The following is a 19705-nucleotide window of genomic DNA, read 5'->3' on the forward strand; positions in this document are numbered from 1 at the left end:
TTAAATATGCTACAAATCCATACACGGAAAATGAGACATTGTGCTCATATAACCCAGAGTTTGCTGAGGCAACATCTACTACATGCCTGAATCCTCTCTACTTTTATAAATACCGCTGCTTCTAAAACATGACTCAGAATACCTAGGCAGATGAATACAAGCCAATATAAAGTATTTACAGAAATCTTGTTTTTATTGATGACTTTCAGGTGATGCCATGACCTACCACCAAGGCCAGCCCTGGACCACCATAGATTCAGATAATGATCTTGCGTTAACTAACTGTGCCATGACCCACAAAGGAGCTTGGTGGTATGCAAACTGTCACTTGGCCAACCTTAATGGTAAATGGGGAGACAACGCACACAGCGTGGTGAGTGGACAAGGAGGACACTTTGCCTTTATCACCTGGCTTGTTGAATGCTTTTCAAAATGAGTCTGGTCAGTGTTCAGTATGCCTCTGTGAAGTAAATATATGTAGTTGCAAGATAAGTGTAGCATTCCTTTGTAAAACAACATTTAGGGTAGTCTAAGTGGTCGCAGTATTAAAAGGGAAGAAATTAAATTTTTTGGTAATTTTAGATGAGGTTTTAGAACACTATACATTTTTTTAAGTCTGATTTTGTTACATTGCTTTTTTCCCCTTGCCTTGTTTTTAATTTCTAATTAGTTATTTTTTAACCCCTTTCATTCCATTTATTATGTTCTTGAGTACATTAGCTGTGAGTCAAAGTCAGACAAAAGCAACATCAACAATTCCCAGAAATATTAGTAATTGTAACAGCAAATAATGTTATTAGATGTCATTGAAAATCTTGAGAGTTTTAAAGGTTTTACAATTTCCTGTTCTTCAAATCTTTTGCAATTATTTGCACCCTCCCCAATAAAGATTTGTTAAAGGTCCTAAAATAACTCTTCTTTTGCTTAAGCATAAACTCATAACGCATTTTTAGAAAACAATTCTACTTTTAATTTTAATCAGAGGGATTATCTGGTATTTTATAAGCATTCTTTGTCAATAGAACTTCATATATCCTGACCGACATGCAGCATATGGAAGATTTATTAACTCTTCATCCTTGCATAATATTTTTGTTGTGATTTTATGCTACTGGAATATTAAAAAACATATTTGATTACTTTTTACATATCTTCACATCTTCATTAGGAGTGGCGATAACCACTGAGAGAACTGTATATTTCGGGTAATTTTCTGCAGAAGACTTGCATGCAACTTTGGTCACAAAAATATCTGTGTCCTCTGCTGCAGTTTCTAAAAGTATACCATAACAAAACTATTAGAAAACATATCATGGTTATGTAGGATCTCTTACAGCTATGCTTAGTTAAAGACATAAGGAAATTGCTCAGCATGAGGTTATTTTTTTTAGAAATTAAGACAACTTGCTCCCAGCCCTTTGCTTATTGCTTGGTTTCTGTAATGCTGGGGAACAGCCAAAATGACTAAAATCCATCATCCAATGATAAGAAAACACATTTCAAGAGCCAGCTTTAAACCAGTAGTGTGTGTCAGTAGTCTGATAGGCAAAAAAAAAAAAAAAAAAAAAACAGCAGTTATTACATCTTAGAGAGATGGACACTTTAGAAAAAGCCAGGGGATTTCTCTGTTCTTGTCAAGATTCTATTCGTAGTATTTTTGCTGCAGATCTCTACTCCAGTGTTTGCTGCCAAAATGCAATAACAGTCAAAACAGGTTTGTACTCACATAATATGGACCCTGAGGCCAGTATTTATTACTTTCTTTTATTCTGCTTGTCTGTCATGCCACTTTCTTTTTCTGTAGCCCTGAATCTGCCTCTCTCTGGCCTTCTTCACAATTCTATTACCTTCGTCTTTCCTCCCCGCCCTCCTCACTGTGCTCCTGATTTGCTGTTTTGCTGTTAGGGAGTCAACTGGGAGCCATGGAAAGGACATCTAACATCCCTGGACTTCACAGAGATGAAGATCCGACCCGTGGGAGCGTTGTCCAGCAGAAAGAGGCGATCGCTGATGGCCAGAGAGGGAAAAAGTAGAGTCTCAAACGCCCACAACAAATAGAAAAGCGGCCAAAAACTGCAACAGAAGCAGTCAGCACCATCAACCTTTGATCACACTAGATTTTGGTGTTTCTGTACAAATGTAGATAGACCACACAAGGATTTTGTAGACATGTGTGCTTCAAATATTGTATAATTTTTAGAGAAAGAAGAGTGTAACTAAAGCAACCAAAAATAACTCATAGTAACTTATTATTTGTTTGTAATCAAATCAGAAAGCCCCGGTTTAGTGTGATTGTGGGGAAAAATGGTCAACAAGAAACGTGGTTGAATTAAGTTGCATGCTACGTGGAAGAACATGTATTTTTAGCAATCGTGTTTTGCTGTTTTTTAGACAACCTCACTAAAAACCAGAAAAAATATGATGCCAAATAAAGTTTTTCTTTTATCTCCTATTATTATATTAATCTTAACCCTGTTTTGGAGTCATAGTAGCGTTACAATTTTACTTTATCCTCACGGGATTAACAAAAGGAAGCAGCATTACTTGTGTGTTTAATGAATGGCTCATTTGTCAGCTGCTGAAGCATGTGCCCTTACTCTATTGATTACGCTGCCACTGTGCATCCAACACTGTCACATCACATAAGCCGGTATGACACAAGCCAGAAAATAACAACTGATTGCAGCCTCGAAAATCCAAATTGCTCCTGCTTTACATTCATATGATGGGGGACAGCTCATATCAATCAATGTGACGTGTCCCCATCAAATGTCAATAACAATGACATTTGTTTGTGCTGTTCTCGAAAACTGAATGACCAAACTCCCGTTTTTAATCTGGAAAGCTGACAGATGCTATTAATGTTGCACTGGCTTCTACTTTGCTTAATTAGATTTTCTTAACACTTATCACAAACACAGTTTATGTGACAAGGGCATAGAGAACATAAATCAGCCTTTCAGCCAATCTGCCAGAATGGATTTGAAGTTGCTGAACTTTATACATTTTTTATGCTGCAAAGCTTTTCATTTTAAAATTTTGTAACTAATTAGAATTACTGAACATTTTCAAATCAGATCCAAATTAATAATATTTTCCTTACTAATTATGTTTTCAAACTGACATTATTAATGTTTTTTCACTGTACTGTCACAAAATAAATCTTTTTTAATGAGTTCCTTACCCTTTTCTCAATCTTTTTTTAGGCTTATGTTGTGTTGTGTAGTTGCAGCTCCTCTGTAAGATTTGGATGTGGGCAAAGGCTTAGGAGTAGTCATAAAAGAAACTAGTTAACACGGCTTTGATTCATTTTTCGCTTTTTATCTCCAGTGAGCTGTGTGTGTGTTTTAAATCAGAGATCAATTCATTTGTCATTATTTTATTTTGCTGTGGGACAAATCCAAACCCTTGGAATGATTCAGGTGCATCTGCATTATGATGGAGTGTTGTGGTTTTAAGCTTACAGAAATGATTGGTCAGGATTTTTTGCTGAACCTGACTCAGCGTAGGCTTTTCTACGTATGGCGCTCAGGGGGAGCTCGGCTTTTTTCCATCTCGTATACAACCAAAGTCATACCAACGAAGTCCATTCTGCAAAATAATTTCTATAATAATTCTTCATGGCCAAGACATTTCACACTTCACAAGATGAAGCTAAAGATAAAGCTCCTTCTTAGTGTTAACAGAATAGGGTAGAAAAACTTTGAATGAAAAGGTAAAGAACATTATTTTAGCTCCATTTATTATTATATTCTTCTGAATGTAGTTGACATAAATATTTCTATATTAAATATTGGACCTGGTATTTATTGCTGGTGAGGGACATAGCAGCTCCAAGTGTCGTTTGGTTTGAACATCTCCCGCTTACTCAGCTTATCTGTGCTTATCGGATGTAGCATATTGAAGCTCTGTTTTTGGAGGGGTTTTATGCCAAGGATCACAACTGTAACTGCTGTCTAACTACAGAAGTGCAATCCACTCTGCTTTACCCATATTCTCAACTAAATAACTGGCTACGTTATACACATCCAGTTGTCGGTTAGCTGCATTCAGCAAACAGGTAAATCTTATTTACTATCAACTGTCCTGAACAGATTCACTGAAGAAATATTGAGCACACTGGTCGATACATGGTTGCTCTAAAAGTCCATTTTAATGTGCCAATAAACTGGCTACACCTTCATTCTCAGGGGGTCAGACCATAATCTTGTCAAGGGCACCAAAGCTCCAACATGGATACTGGTCATGAGCACAAAGTTTTAAGGTTCACACTCGTTTTAAGTGCGGTTTGGTTTTCTAAATTGCGTAATTGTGTAAACCACCTTTTAGTTGATTGCCTTTAAATATAGAACCACAGTTTCCAAAGTACAGAGCTCTTTCATCATAGAGGAGTTAAGTAACTGCCCTTGCTGGAACTGATGACTGTTCGCTGTCTGGTCTCGAAACTATTTCTCAGTTCTCTGTCACAATCTACCAATAGCGAGAACCACTTTACATAGCTAAAGGGTACAAGAAGCACACCAAATCGCTTAAAGACAAAAAGATTTAGACATAAGATACGACTTAATCAAACAAGACAGGAGTTTTGCAGTGTTGTTCCAAAAATAATAGCCAAGAAGAATGTGAAAGGATAATGTTGTTTACGGTTTACTCATCAGAATCCATCAGACGCTGAGAAGGCAGATGCATAAAATGTGACAACCGTTTTTGCCGTTGTATTTTATTTCAGCTTGGGAATGAAATGTCTCACAAGGGCTCAGTGATGCAAGTGGCCGTCTGAGACAGTGGCAGCAAATTACTTTAAGGAGATTGGTTTCTACCATTGCTTTAAGAGGTAAGTGCTTTGCTCAGTGCAAGAACAAACAGAAAGTGGGAAGAGCTGGCCGATTTCCTCTTCTCTTCTTCCCTCTTTCTGTGTGTCTAAATATATACAGAGGACAATATGAGTTTGCCGACGTACATATGCCATTTGTCTGCCTGTGCCATTCAGGTCAACACTTCCCTTAAGGTTCACTTTGACGTGTTTTGCAAGACCTTGGTTAGGAAACAAGGGGGTGTTTAAAAGTGTGGTCTGTGATGTGGAGAAAAAAAAGAAGACAAAGGTTTGTTTAACTCATTAAATTTCATTAAGCATTTTATGTAGAGTTTAGATCACAAGAGTGAACTGTGCCTCAGCAAGAGATCTGTTTGACCTCAATTTCACAGATGATTCCTCCAGGCATAGTAAGCATTCTGCATGTTGGCAGTAAATGATCCCTACTGGCTTCTATTTTAGTATTGCTCATCAACATTGTCATGGATTATCAGGTCAGATCGCTCTAACAGGTCATTTCTTACCAATTGCTTTGGTACAAAAATGTTTGGGTCAAAAACTGCTCCTCTCACACAACAGCACCTACTTGGATGATCCGCCATCTGGCTGTTCCGAAATGCACTGTGGTGAGCTCCACCCTGATTAGGTCTTATTTGGTCTGTAATGTGACCTAATCATGTCTCCAATGATTCTTGTTTACTTGTTTCAGGTTGTTTCCCCTTGGCTTATTGCTGTGTTTGCTTTTTTATCTGGTGAAGACACAGATAATCTTGAAACAAAAGTCTAAGGTTTGCGCAATATAAACTCAAAATTAATCCAGCCCAATACTGAGGTTTGATGTCATTTAGTGGTGAATCACCTGATTCAGTTACTCTTTACTGAAAATTGTGCAGAGACTTTTAATACAAAATAATATTTTTCATTTTGTTTGATCATGCAGATTTTTCCTTGTTTGGGATTAAGCTACAATTTGTAACTTTTGAAAAAATGTTGTTTTTCTTTTTACATATTTGTTGAAACTGTTACCATGTTGTAACAGTATGGTACAAAATAGATCTTTTTCTCAGTGCTCCCTAAAAACAACCAATTAGAACCAGGAGTCTTAGCATTGTCAATCATCATACTGTCACAACATGCTGACAGCTTTAACGAATATGTAAAAAAAAATTGAAATTGCATAAACTATTTGCTGCTTATTGCCTGTTCTTCTGTTCTAATAAAAACCTCTAATGAAACAATACCTAATTTTAAATGTTGTCTTTTGGACTTTGTGGATGAAGATATGAAATCGACCAGACTGAAGGTTTTTTTAATTATTATTATTAAAAGGACGAAGTTGACATTGACATTATCTTATCCAGGATACAACTTAACATTGGGTTCATCAACTGTTTTGCCAAATGGGTCAATAAAATAATTAAAAAAAAAAACAACAATCTGAGTGTGTAACCTAATTTTAATGATGACAACAGTATGAAGCAGCAGAAGCATGTAAGAAGGAAATTTTTCACTTTTGGCAATTAGGTAATTGCTATGTGTTTTATGTAGAATTCCTGTTTGGTCATGCTTTACAACACAACTAGCGTTGAAAGAGAAGTTATTAAAAATGTCTCCTCAGCTAAAAGCCCGAGGCAGAAAATGTTTTTTTTCCATGATGTAAAAGCCAATGAGCAATATAGAAACTACTTTTCTGTACTTTCTAATTGTATGTTTAAGCTACCTGTCTATACTTGGAGACTGATTAAAGTTTATAAATAAACTTTAATAAATTTAAAGTTTATTAAGTTTTTATTTTGTGATCGTAGCTGTCTTTTTTCATCTGTAGATTTACAGGAAAAAGGGCAGAAAGAAAAGAGGTAAACATGTAGCAAACGGTTCAGGTTCAAATGAAGCCAGGGATAGCTGCTGTAAGAACTGTAGTCTTCATATATGGTGCATTCGATCCACTGGATGCCCCCAATTCCTTGTCACTTTGAAGGTAAAAAAATATCATTAATAAGATATAAAATTAAACTATTGAGAAAAGAGAAATAAATTAACATGCTTAAATTTGTTTCGGGTGTTGTTTCTAGTGACAGTGACAAATATCCAGTACAGATTTCAGAGCAAAACACAAGTAACGCACCCAATTTGTTCAAACTAGCAGTTCACTTCCTGCTTGCAGCAAAAACCTGAATCCTGCAAAACCAGAGTTAAATTTCATTTGAATAAAATATAGGCAGAGCTGTTAAGTAATCAAATTTTTGTTTTGATTATTGCTGTGAATGTTAGGAAATCTGCACCCGAATGATGACACTTGGTAAAAATGATCTTGAGCTTTACTTTACGTGACATACATGGATAGATGTATTTTTTTTCTTAATATTGTCTAAGGCTTAGACTCTGAGCTGTCAGTATGAAGATATCAGTGTAGACGCAACCAAAATTGCTTTGTGTTCAAACTTTAATATCCCACTTCTTAAGGTTAAGCAGAAACTGAGAAGATTATAATATTTCTCCCTGTCTGCTTCCACTTCGTGCTGGATCGTTGTGCAAGCCTCGATAAATTATGGATTCAGAACAACAATAAAATCTAGCCAAGTGTATAATTAAAAGAAAACCAATAAAGTCAGCATTTTTTAAACAAATAAACAAAAAAAAATGTCTTGCATGTTTAGACTGGCTGAAAACATGTCAAAACTCATTTTCCCTCAGAAAACTAAATGGGCATTCTTAGCAGATGATGACATAAAAACATCTCTTTTGTCTTATCAAGTGAAAAAGAAAAGAAAATTTAATGGTGATTCATTTTATGGCATTTCAGAGGAACTTTAAAAATATGCAATCATAAGCAGATACTTGTGATAGGTTGCAACTTAAATGTAATGCGTATAACAAGTAAAATTATTGCTACTCATGTATGAATAACTTGAGACACAAACATTTATGGCATTTGGCTTTGTTATTGCCTATAACTGAATACTGAAGTTTAATAAGCCATGTGTAAATGGAAAAGATGGAAAAAGACGTTGCTCTCATATCTACACTAAGGCAGGAAATAGAACAGCTTGTCTGTGATCATCACAAATCTGCCTCAGAAAGTCTTTCACAGTAAGGATGCAAAAAATGCAAACTGACTCTGCAAACTTCAAATACATTTTCTCTGACAAACACAAACTACAGATGCCTTATACACTGATTTTCACTATATATTATACATTCACACTAAGGCTTTATTTATTAATTTTTTTACAGGATTTTTATACAGCAAAAATTAAGCAGAAGAGACATCTCCGCTCTCCACATGGGATATTGTCTGTGCGAGCTGTAATGAGAGGGGCTGGCCTCCAACTTGGTATCGGAGTAAGCTAATGAATAAAGATGATGATGCAGCAGACAGACTTGTGCTTAATTAGCCTTTGAGGAAGTTGCTAAAAGAAAAAAAAAATGTGGCAAAATCTTATACAATTTCAATAAAGTTTGAATTTTCTGCATTTCAGAAATGTAACAAAACTAACTGCTCATCAAACTTGTTTACTTTACATGTGTTTACATATACCATATTTATATATAGACACACAATAGTTGAGGGAACCCAGAAAATAGTAAAACAAAAGATTGCTTAGCAATTTTAATAAAACTATATTCTAATTGTCCGCATATACATAACTTATACACATAAGTGTGGTCATAATGCCTAGTAGCAGAATAGCTTTTCTTTTTCTGTCACCTTCTGTCTAAACTCCAAAGTGCTTCTGTAAGGTTTTCTATGCAAGAGCAAATGTTTTATCCATATAGTGCCCTTAACCTGACATCAAACTCACACTTTTTTTTTTCTTTTCTGAAGCAGTGTCTTGCATTCACAATGGTTAAGTTGCAGTGCACTGAAACACACATCAATCAAAAACCAAACTGGTGAATAAGTATTTTTCTGTATCTTGAAATGACATTTTATTTTTCCAGAGCTTCAAACCCTAAAAGAGCCATAATACACACACTGCATACAGTGAGTTTCTAAAAACAAATTATTTAAATTTGTTTTCTTGCGACTGCATAACAAACTGCCTCTATTCTTCATCTTCCGTTAATGTGAGAACCCTGTCCATGATTCCAATGTCTGGACAAACATATTTTTCATTGAACAACACTAAATGGTTTTTAAAAAAATAATAAAATAAAGGCTCTCTTTGGATATCACTGCTGTTTTTCTCAGTCTGCACTCTGAAAAATAGGTGCTAGTAGTTGTTTGAGCAGTGAGCAACCCTTTCCTCTGCTCCCTGTCCCAAATATGGATGCATTGAATTTCACATGGGAGCTCTAAGAACAAAGTTCTCCCAATAACTCTACGCCTCTCTACCTGACACACACACACTGCACACACACTTGCATTTATATATATATTTCAGTCTGCATATTTCATCTTTATGTACCACACACTAAAAAAGCTCATAAAAATGTTGTAAACACTGTCATAAAACCAGAACACACAGCATCATGTGAATACAAAGTGACAAGTATTTATATACAAAAACAAACTCGTCTCAGCCATGTGTATGCCCACGACAATATGAAGTTATTTGTATTTGAATGATATCCACATCCCAGAATTTCAGTTTTACATCTTTTCAACTACTGATCGGCACCAGTGCGGTAATCCTGAACAGAGGTAATCCTCACACCATTCCCATAGCGACTCGATCAGGAGTAGTCGGTCCAGTCTTTACAGATATCCACAAATCCTCGCTGCAGGATGAATTATTTTTCTTTTTCGCTGCCGACCTCGAAGAGCCTCCACAGCAGCAGCAGCTGCTATCATGGCGACAGCAGCAGCAGTGGCAGCACACCACCACAGCGGTGAGGAAGACTAGCAGAGGAAGCGTCAGCAGGACGACCAGGCAGATGGTGTTGTAGACCCCCTGGTTGTGTTTGTCCACAACCAAGGTCCACATCCAGCTGAAAAAATCCTGGGCACTATGAAACTTCCCTTCCATAACGTTTGGCCTGCAGAGCTCGATCACTTGAGTTGGACTCCCAGAAGCGTTTTAATAAGCTTTAGAGAGATTAGAGGTCTATATTGCAATGGAAAAAAAACGCTGCCAGCAAACTAAAATAACCGACTTGCGCTGTTCATACAAGTGAGTTAGCTTCAACTTTAAAAGCTGATTGATATCTCATTTAACTCTCTGAGCACAAGTCAGTTCATCAGCCATCAGCACAAAGATTTCCAGTGACTTGACAATGAACTTCACATGCTCCTCATTCTTCATGAAGATCCCAGATGAGATAGCTACCCCGAGGCACAGCTCTATGTGACGAATCTGTCCAAACTTGTGCTGTTCTGTTCCTCTTTGGAAGCTCACCTTACGGATGCTGTTAGAACGTGTCTGTCTTGCTCTTATAAGACCAAAACATTGCTTGTTTGTAGGAGTGTCTTTTCTTGAAATTGCCTTGTTGTTGTGATTTAATCTGGAGGGGGGAAAAAAAATCTTAAGCTGAGTTTGTTTATGCAGGTCAGCATTCCTCTAATTGTTTTCTCAAGTCCTCTTGCCCTTTAGCTTTCGGCTTGGTTTTGTCACGCTGCTGAATTGTTGAGGCTGCGAAACAAACAGAAGAAAAGTAAAATTAACACAGACAGAAATTTGCTTCCAGGCAGACGGGGCTTATCTTTCTACCCTCTTTGGCTTTCCCTGACTCCAATCCATCTTTCTGCCTTTAAACATCTCCACTCCTGCTCTCCTTCCTCTTGTCAATGTCAGCTTAGAATATCTTTTTTTCGGTTCAGCTTTTCTTTCATTAAATTTGCAGAGAAGTCATTCAGGATTCAGGGCAGATCCCTTCAAGGGTCCCGCTGAGAGAAGACGGAGGCAAGGCGGAAAAAGGGAGGACAAAATCGAGGGGAGATTGAGTCTGAGGGAAGGCGAGAGGGAGACAGAGGTAACCAATCTTCCTAAGAGTCCCGCTGAGATGGAGAGTGTGACAGAGTGTCAGAGGAAACTACGAAAGGGAGGGCAGAAAGGCCAGAGTGAGACTGTTAAAGTAGACTTTCCTGAATGTATAGCGCTGTGAAAAGTTTTTGCTTTGTTACAGATTTCTTCTGTTTTAGCTTTTTATTGCCTCTCAAGCATTTAAAATACTCTCAGTGCATGCAGAAATCAGTTTCCAATTTACAATTATGTTTATTTAAAGATAAAATACTTCCCCTATAAAAAAATATATTTGCATCTCTTTGAAAGTATGATTTGCCACGTTTCATTGGTTCAGTTTCACTGATCAAACTGCGGTTTGATTACTATAAAAGCTGTAAAATCAAGGAATCATTTAAACCAAACCTGTCTGTTTGAAGCATGAAGTGACAAAACATCCCAAAACGCAACATCTGATGCCCTGATCTATCCAAGTCCAACATCAGATGAGAAATGTATCTATTGACACCAAAAGTGGGGAAGCTAGTTCTAGTACAAGACAAAAAAGAAGACAAAACTTTTACAAACCAGAAATGGAACATTTTGGAAGAAAACAAACACATAATCAGAAAAAGAACATCTAAACAAAACCCAGAGACGGTGTTTGACGGTCTGAGGTTGATCTTCTACTTAAGGACTTGGACAACTTGGAAGCATTAGTGGAACCTTTTTTTTTTCTCTCTCGCTAGCACCAAATCGTTTTGCAGAATATCAGGTCATTCATTTGTGACCTTATGCTAAGGTGTAAGCAGGATCACAACCCAAAGCACACCAGTATGTCCATTCCAAAATCTTTGACTAGTTATAGTTAAGTCAAATTTATTTGAATAGAACATTTCCACAACAAGGCAGTTCAAATTGTTTTACAGCATAAAACCATCATAGTCATCATTTATGAAATAAGCAGCAAACTTTACATTTTGTCAAATGTCCTAATGAAAAATCATTAAGCAAATGCACATGAAATAGGTTGATCAATGTTTCACATATTACTAATGAAACCTACTTAAAATCTGGACTTACTGTTAATTTGATTGAGATTATGTGACTTCATCATATATAAGACATTCATTTTTAAAAACCCTCTTGTCTGGCTGAATTAAAATAATTTGGCAACAAAGAGTGGTCTGAAATTCCTTCACAAAAATAGACTCTGCCAGTCATTGCAAATTATTGATGGACATTGTCTACAAAGAGCTTCACAACTACATATTAAGTTTAGGGGGGATTTTTTTTTTCTTCACACAGGTTATTGATGATTTGGATGTCTTTTTTTTCCCCCTCAACACATTTAATTAAACTTCCAAAACCTGATTTTTATCTTTAATCAGAATATCACTAACTGATTTTAAAATTTGTTTGACTATCTGAAACGTTTACTTTAAATGTGACAAAAAGGCAGAATAAATCAGCAAAAGGGCGAGTTTTTTTCCTCAACCGGAACTTTTCCTATCCCTAACCCTAGGCCCGGCGGCATTGGGGGGCATTGGCCCTCCATAGAGTCAGCCGTGCCCCCCCTGGACTAGAAGCTGTTTGTTGTTTGTACCTTAGAATGGTAATGGGGTTGGATACAGGTAATGTTAGCTAAAAGATGACTAGCTAATAATAGTACAGCACCTTATGCTTGTTAACAAGTAGCCAGTAGGCTACTGATGATGTTGTCTACGTTCAGCTACGTAAATTCATTTTGTCCCCCCAAAATCAGTCGATGCCCCCGCCTGTTAAACTCGTCTGCAGCCGGGGCTGCGTACAACACTAATGGCTCCCATTGCAGCGGAGGAGCAAAATCTGCCCTCGAAATACGGTGCTTCCATTTGACCTGTTTAACTTATTAAGAAGCTCTTCAAAAGGAACTTTCTGCTTCGGATGTGCAAAATTAAACTCAGCACAGAAACCAAACTGCTCCTCTTTGTAATGAAACAGTTTGAGTCTGAACCCCTTGAGGCAACATCTTTGTTTAAATTGTTTTTTTAAAATGGTTTCAAACACCATTTCACTCAAGTGTTCTCTTTTAGATGCTCTGTCGCTTTCAACAGTATTTGCATTCTGGCTGCAGGAAGGGGAGAAGATTTTCACCTCACATTAACTTGCTCCTGATAGAGAGAGAGAGAGAAACGGAGAGAGACGATGATGCACCTGCAAGAGGAGAGCAAATAGATATGGCTTTGCTGTCACCGTGCATTGCGCCTCATGTGTGAAATAAGTTTATCCGCAGAGAGCCACTAACCTTCCCCCACAAACCCGAGTTCATGTGCTCAACAGGAAGTCACTCGCTTAAAGTGTCTAAATAAACAAGCGGAGAGCTCCAAAAAAGACAATAGATCGGTGGCAGTTATTTTGGAGTGTCCTCTTATTTAGAATCAAATCAACACATTTCTATGTATGTATTTTTACTGATATTATGTGCACATTCATGTTTGCCATGAAATTTGGTTTGTGTCTAGATGAGTGCACTGACTGAAACAAAAGCAACATGTGACTTGGATTCCCATATCATTATTAGCTGTGGAAAATTATCATTCACTCTCAAGAAAACTGAATTCTGACAGTCACACTTCATCCAGATTCTTGTACCTTCGTTTAAAATGCGAGGCAAAACTTAGTTTGACCTTTTAAAAAAAAAGCCTTGTGATCAACTCGGGTTACACAGTTTCATTTTGCCAGTTTCAAATCATACTGGGGTCAAAGTTTAACAAGAATGCATAAGTTTGGATCAAAAGTGTCTTTTAGAATTGTATTTCTCTTTGTTTTCCCATCAGTTTATCTAGTCAAGTACGTCTTCTGTTGCAATGGTTAAATCGATGTATAATTTCACAACTAAAAGTAATTCACAGCTCAAGCTTTAGGGAGCATGGGTGACTTAAAAGGCAGATCACCATTTGTGATCTAATGATCTCATTTCTGAGAAATACTTCAGAAAAACCAAATCAGCACTTCCTTCTACCACATTATGCTGACACCTAACTTCCGTGGAAGTTAGGTTTCTGGGCTTAAAGTACTTTATTATAGACCTTAAATTAAGAACCTGAAAGGGCTGCATGCATGTCATTCTGGGATTTTTTGTCTTAAGAACTCAGCTTACTAATAACACCAGTGGATGGAAACAACTTGCGATAATTTTGGACGTATAAAATTTCCTACATGTGGGTGGTGCTGTTGTCTTTGCTTCATCCTTTAAGATAATTGGCTGCTGGTACATGTTGTGATGGCTCTTATAGAACTGCAGCACATTTGTGTGCATTGATTCTTACTCACATTAAAAACATGACAAGTCAAAGTTTCAGAGCCATGTGTTTGTGGGAGAGATGAAGCCACAAATTAGGGGAGGTGTTGGTTTAGTCTGGTCACATAACAAAGGCAGCAAATAATGAATCAGTGGGTAAAGTCAGAGAATGGAATGCATAAGTCATCAGTTCTTTACCTGGAAAAAAAAAAAAGACCACTACGCTAACACTGTCAGGACAATCAAAGATTAAAAGAAAACTGACAGTTTAATCTGAACCTACTTTATCAATTTGTTTCTCCGAAAAGATAACTGTTGTGCTGTATACACAGACTTTTTAAAAACTGTTTACACTGTTTTATGCTTGGACTTAGATAACCAAGGCCACTAGCAGTGAGAATGACAGTCTTATCCGAGGTTCATTCTGTGACGTTACGGAAGCACAAATTAAAGCAAAATATTCAGACTTGAAAATCAACTCTGGCCTTTAAGCATATCACATCATGTCTTTCAGTTATCTTGCTGGAATGCCTTTCCTGACTTTAAGTGGCCTCTTCACTTTCTCATGACACCGTGCTCTCCTTGAGCAACTGATACACAGGAAAAGACCATTTCTGAGACACACAAAGCCAGGAAGGGGCTGAGAAGAATGTTTTGATTGCACCGAAATGGCCCTCTGCTGCTTTTTAGGGAGCATGTGCGACCTAAAAGGCAAAGCAGTGACAGAAGGCATCGCAGGAATCTTTAATGATTTGCCCTTGAGCACACAGTCAGAGCAGATCCCTCTTTATTCATCATCGATAAGTACGGAGAGCTCGGACATTTTGCTCTTTAATTTAGAAATTGTCCTCACTGTTTGACATTATAGCCAATAAAACCTAGTCTGTTTGCTGTTACTAAGGATTACCAGAGTTCTATATATTACCAATGTAATGATAATTTCTTTCTTTCTTCAAATTTGCCATGTTACACATACTGAAACTACTATATTCTTAAACAAATTAGAAAAGCCAATGAGATGATGTAATGATTTTTATGAGATTGTGAACCTTGTTACATAGTGTCATTATTAAGTCCTGTCTTAATATAAGACTTAAAGGACACTCAGAGAGGAAGAAGACATTACTTCAAAAGCAACATAAAGATTTTGGAGTAATGTCTCCAAAAGACATTAAGGACACCCATCCAACGGAGAAAGAAAATGGGCAGCATGACCACCCTAAAAAGGTGTTTTGCAGGAGGGACAGGTGAGCTTCACAAAGTAGAAGCTCACCTTTCAAAAGGAAAGAACAAAACCTAAGAATATTAAAGCAACATTTCAAGATATCAGATAAAATTCTTCTTCAACCAAATCAGTCACAAAGCCCCAAGCGCAGTTTCACTTATTGTAGTTAAAGCTGAAAAGGTGTGTACAAGCAAGACAGTCTACAAACCTGGCTCACACCAGTTCTGTGAGGAGGAGTTGAGTCAAAATTAGTGCAAACTATTTCATAACAGTTCTACCAAATACTAAAGGACTTCTAAATTTGTGGAAAATGGAAAAAAAAATGTATCTGGCATTTAGCAACGAGAAGTAATGTTAGTAATTCTACATGAAGATTTTAGTTTGATCTACGCATATTTTTATAAGATCTACGTATGTAAATATTTGATTTCAAGTTAACTGCAAAATAAAGCATTTTGTTCCAGAGGATGAGTCAACAAAAACAAACAAAAAAAATAATGATTTTTCTCAGATATTCTGAAGTAATATTAAGCAGAGCTATTACACTTCCGGCTTGTGACAACTTGATCCTCGCTGAGTGAAATGAGTGAGTCTGAGGACATTCGTGAAGTGAGAAGTAAAGGAAGTTGTCATTCTTTGTAAATAGCTAAATATATAGTCAAGCATTGGAAGTTAAGTATTTCAGTTCAAGCTACATTTCATTGGGAGCTTTTGTTTAAAAAGCCCAACAGGCTTTGTTACTGACATTCTGGAGAATTCAAAGGCAGGAAAAAACTCATCAGCACATTGTTGCAACCTGTCAGACATCCTGCTGTGTCTAACCACAGTCAAAACAACTGTTTTTGTTAACGGAGTCTGGAGTTAGAAACATCAGCTTTCTGTAAAGTCATCTCACAAACTCAAATACATCACTTAGAACTGTTTTAGAGAAGCTACATGCGTTCAAGAAGTCCCTGAAAGTAGCACCTTACCCCGCAGGCACTTCTGTGGCAGCAGGTCAGGTCACCCCTCCTGTCTAATCCAGTCAGCTGCTCAGACTTTTGTTCCTTTCAGTTTGGCATCTGGCTTCTGCTGTGTTCTGTTCAGTTCTGGAACCCCTTACCCAAACATCTTGACAAGTCTTCAGTTTCTGTTCCTGTTTCGCTCTCTCTCTACCCGTGTTTTCCATACTCCTCCTCCTCCTCTTTCTGTGAGTGTGTGTGTTTTGGTCCCTGCCCACTTTGTATAAGAATGGGCCCTCTGTCTATGGTTATGTTTCCTGCACGGTGCTGGATTCTTGCGGTTGCCATACTTTCCCCACACAACAAGCACGGAGTGACATCAGCCAGAAAGGCAGAAAGTTTAAGCAAATTCATGAAGAATCTTATATTTTCAAGCACAAAAGTTATCTATGGAAGTAGTTAGAAATAAACTTGCCCTACTGTGTTACATTACCTGACATGAAGACCTTGCAACACCAGGATATGTTGCAGGAAAGGTGGAGACATGTTGCATAATAACAAAACAAGGGTCCACCCATTCCTAATTCCCAAATCGAGAATAAAAAGGGGAAATGAAAATGGTGAATGAAACAGCAGGTGAAAGAGTCGGATGAAAGCAAGATATGAATGCGACGCGTCATGTGAAGTGTGTATACTCACAAACCTTGACTTTCTGCCTGTGGCACTGTGGTCAATGCTCTCTCTTAGCTCAGTCAAGCAAAATAGGATTTTGTATTCAAGTACGAAAGGGACACAGAGGGGTTCATCTCTCCTCCTCTAAGGAAAAGCCTTTGAGCTTCAATGTACTGATTTATGAACTGTAAATCTGCTCACATAATGTACAATGTGAGCCTGAGTGAGCCTCAGGCTCAGCCTGAGCCTGTATGGTGTAAAAGTGTTTATGCTGTTTGAATGTTTCCATATTTTGATTGAATTAAAAAGCACAAACCTTAACTGCTATTTACTTGTAAGACATATTTTGATTGAATAAAAATATAAGGCCCTTTTCCAAAATGCTGCACTTTGTATTGCTGTTGGAATTGAATTGTTTCACATTCAATTCCAGTTACATAAATTAAAGTACATGGCTGCAATGTAACAAAATGTGAAAAAAGTTGCAGAAGTTACAAGGAGAAGTATCTCCAGGCTGCACAGTTTAACTATTTACAGTTCCTTTAACAAATGGTTTCTTTGTTCACTTCAAATAACGTCTGAAGCATGATCACAGCACAGCTGCGACCGTGCGATAATGTACTGTCTGTAGCACTTCATCTGATAAACAAAAAAAACAAAAAAAAAGACACATAGCCTACTTCCTGATCAACTGACTGACTGACTGAACTTTCAGTGTGCTCCTCTGTGTCTGCAGGGCATGGTTTCGAGAGATTTGATGAGGCAAGTCTCACCACATCTTGCAGGTGTGCCTGACTCTCAGCCATTCACACACAAACACACACGCACACCCCAGCACACGCCAATGCGCAGTACGAGCCCAGAGGGTGCTGGCTGACTGGCAGTGTGTTCACTGCCACACAGTGAAATTGGCACAGCCCAACAGCTGTTAAGGCTTGAGTGTGTCCAGTCATATCAAGAAAGAGTTGATTAATGGTCTCGGCAAAGCAACACTTCCCCTGATGGAAATTCATCTGTAGGGCACTTTATATGAAAGTCTTTTATACGTGTATATCCCATTTGCAGATTCGGAAACTAGTGTGTTGAAGTCATCCTGTATGCATGGATAGACATTTAATCTCGTAAAGATATTTGAATATTTGATTCTGAAAGTTCTGGATGTTAGATGCTGCTCGGTTGCTTTCGGCAGAAAGAATGAGTAACTGGATAAATGCATCACGGGGGATATATTTTACAATATTTTGCCATTTATTTGATAGAAACAGTATTACTCTTAGAAAACAAGCCCTTCATACATTTCCTTACTTCCAGGAACACTGCATTTTCAATTTTTACCGCATTGACCTCTTGTATATGTCCCATTTCCTCTGTGAAACCTTACTCTTCACTTCATACTGCTTTGACCTGGCGCTATAATGGGTGTAGCTGCCATCTGGTTTTCCACAGTGGGTCTCACCTAGGAGGGAAAGGCTCAAATAATACATCCTTTTATCCAACTCAGGTCTATGGCTGAACAAATTACAGGAAAGACCACTGAGCTTATGTTGGATCACTGGTCAGACAAGCATGATACCAAAAGCAAAAAGTACATGTGACATTACCAGGAGCATTAACTAAAGGCTTATGGAATTACTGGGCCATGTAAGAGAGTAGTACCGATCAAAGCAACCGTCTGGATCTGACAACACACTAACTTGAGTCAGAAAGGATCCAACAGTGTGTGCTTCTGTGAGTTCTTGTATGTGAGTGCTAATGAAAAGTGACTAAAATGAGGTTGTCGTGGGAACTGACAAGTGTCCAGGAATAGCTCGGCCAATAAAGTCTCCTCAGGGACAGACCTGAAGAGTAACTCAGCCGTGTTATGTTTGAATCCAGGTAACACAATGGGAAACGCATGTTTTCACTTTATAAGGAATTGCTTCTTGTGCTGCATAATCCAGCTATTAGTTGGTATGTAAACTGAAGGTTTTCACAAGGGGTTCCTTGTTGCACATGAAGTCAGACTGCTATTTAAGCATTTTATTACATAAGAATCTCAGCATAGTTCTCATATGACAAATGCAGCTTACTTAGACATGATTTTATACCCTGGCTACTCAACTACATAAGTAAACAGAGAGACGCAATCCACTTGAGGAGTGGAAAGTATTTTTCTTTAGCAAAGGCTGACCATCAATCAACAAAGACCTTTCAAGTTCCTATTTGCTTGTCTGTCATTTCCAGACAGGGAAGCAGGAAAATAATGTCTAGTGGGATTATAGAGTCACACTGTTGAGATGCTGATGTTTAGGGTTTCCTAGGATATACAGACCTGTGAAAAAAAAGACTAACCAAAACGCAGCAGACAAGCTATTCTGTGTGCATTCAGAAAGGCAACATGTTTGCCCTGTATTACTGCTCTTTCTTCATCACTTGAAAACAGACTTATTGCTCATGTTTCTGAGAAGGCAGATAGCAAGTCTAAAAAAACAAAACCACAAAATGACCTTATGTGGTCACACAACAATAAACTATGTCATGAATGCACTTCCCTGTTTTGTTTCTTTTGAGTGCATGTGTGTTTAGCATTTCTCATCTTGTACAGTCCTTTTTTTCAAAGTTGTGAGGTCCTGCGCCTTTTGTGACCGAACGCTAGAGCTTAATATAAAGGAAGTGTTTTTGGGGTCAGGAGTTAGATTAGATATAGGGTTAGGCGTGTACTGATAATGGTTAGATGTAGGGTTAGGGTCATGGTTAGGTTATAGAAATTGATTTACAAAAATGAATGAAAGTAAATGCAAAGTTTTTGTGAAGATACATTGCCTGGCCAAAAAAAGGTGAACATTCTCTCTACATAAAATAATTAGTTTTGCAACTGTTTACACAGTTTTTTGTTTCAACGCTGTAATT

General features: G+C 37.6%; 2 protein-coding genes across 3 annotated transcripts in view; one reads left to right on the top strand and one right to left on the bottom strand.

Annotated features, from left to right (window-relative positions):
* The window catches only part of tnn (tenascin N), a 54313-nt gene extending 52160 nt beyond the window's left edge, over nt 1-2153 (top strand). For both annotated transcript variants that reach the window (XM_023335763.1, XM_023335762.1), the window contains exons 18-19: nt 210-373; nt 1906-2153. In XM_023335763.1, the coding sequence (XP_023191531.1) occupies nt 210-373; nt 1906-2058 (317 nt within the window). In that variant the 3' untranslated portion in view covers nt 2059-2153. The remainder of the gene's footprint in view (nt 1-209; nt 374-1905) is intronic.
* Nucleotides 2154-7565: 5412 nt separating this feature from the next.
* On the bottom strand, nt 7566-16364 carry kiaa0040 (KIAA0040 ortholog). Its single transcript, XM_023336146.1, has 2 exons — nt 16175-16364; nt 7566-10386 (listed from the first exon to the last, which is right to left on the bottom strand). Exon 2 carries the CDS (start codon nt 9781-9783, stop codon nt 9466-9468), a length of 318 nt encoding a protein of 105 aa, XP_023191914.1. The 5' UTR covers nt 9784-10386; nt 16175-16364; the 3' UTR covers nt 7566-9465.
* Nucleotides 16365-19705: the final 3341 nt, after the last annotated feature.

Source organism: Xiphophorus maculatus, chromosome 6 (assembly GCF_002775205.1).
Source record: "Xiphophorus maculatus strain JP 163 A chromosome 6, X_maculatus-5.0-male, whole genome shotgun sequence".
In the NCBI taxonomy this organism is placed as follows: domain Eukaryota; kingdom Metazoa; phylum Chordata; class Actinopteri; order Cyprinodontiformes; family Poeciliidae; genus Xiphophorus; species Xiphophorus maculatus.

Bases quoted from the DNA above. Each gene is read 5' to 3' on its own strand.
- kiaa0040 (XM_023336146.1), bottom strand. From the start codon at position 9,783: ATGGAAGGGAAGTTTCATAGTGCCCAGGATTTTTTCAGCTGGATGTGG.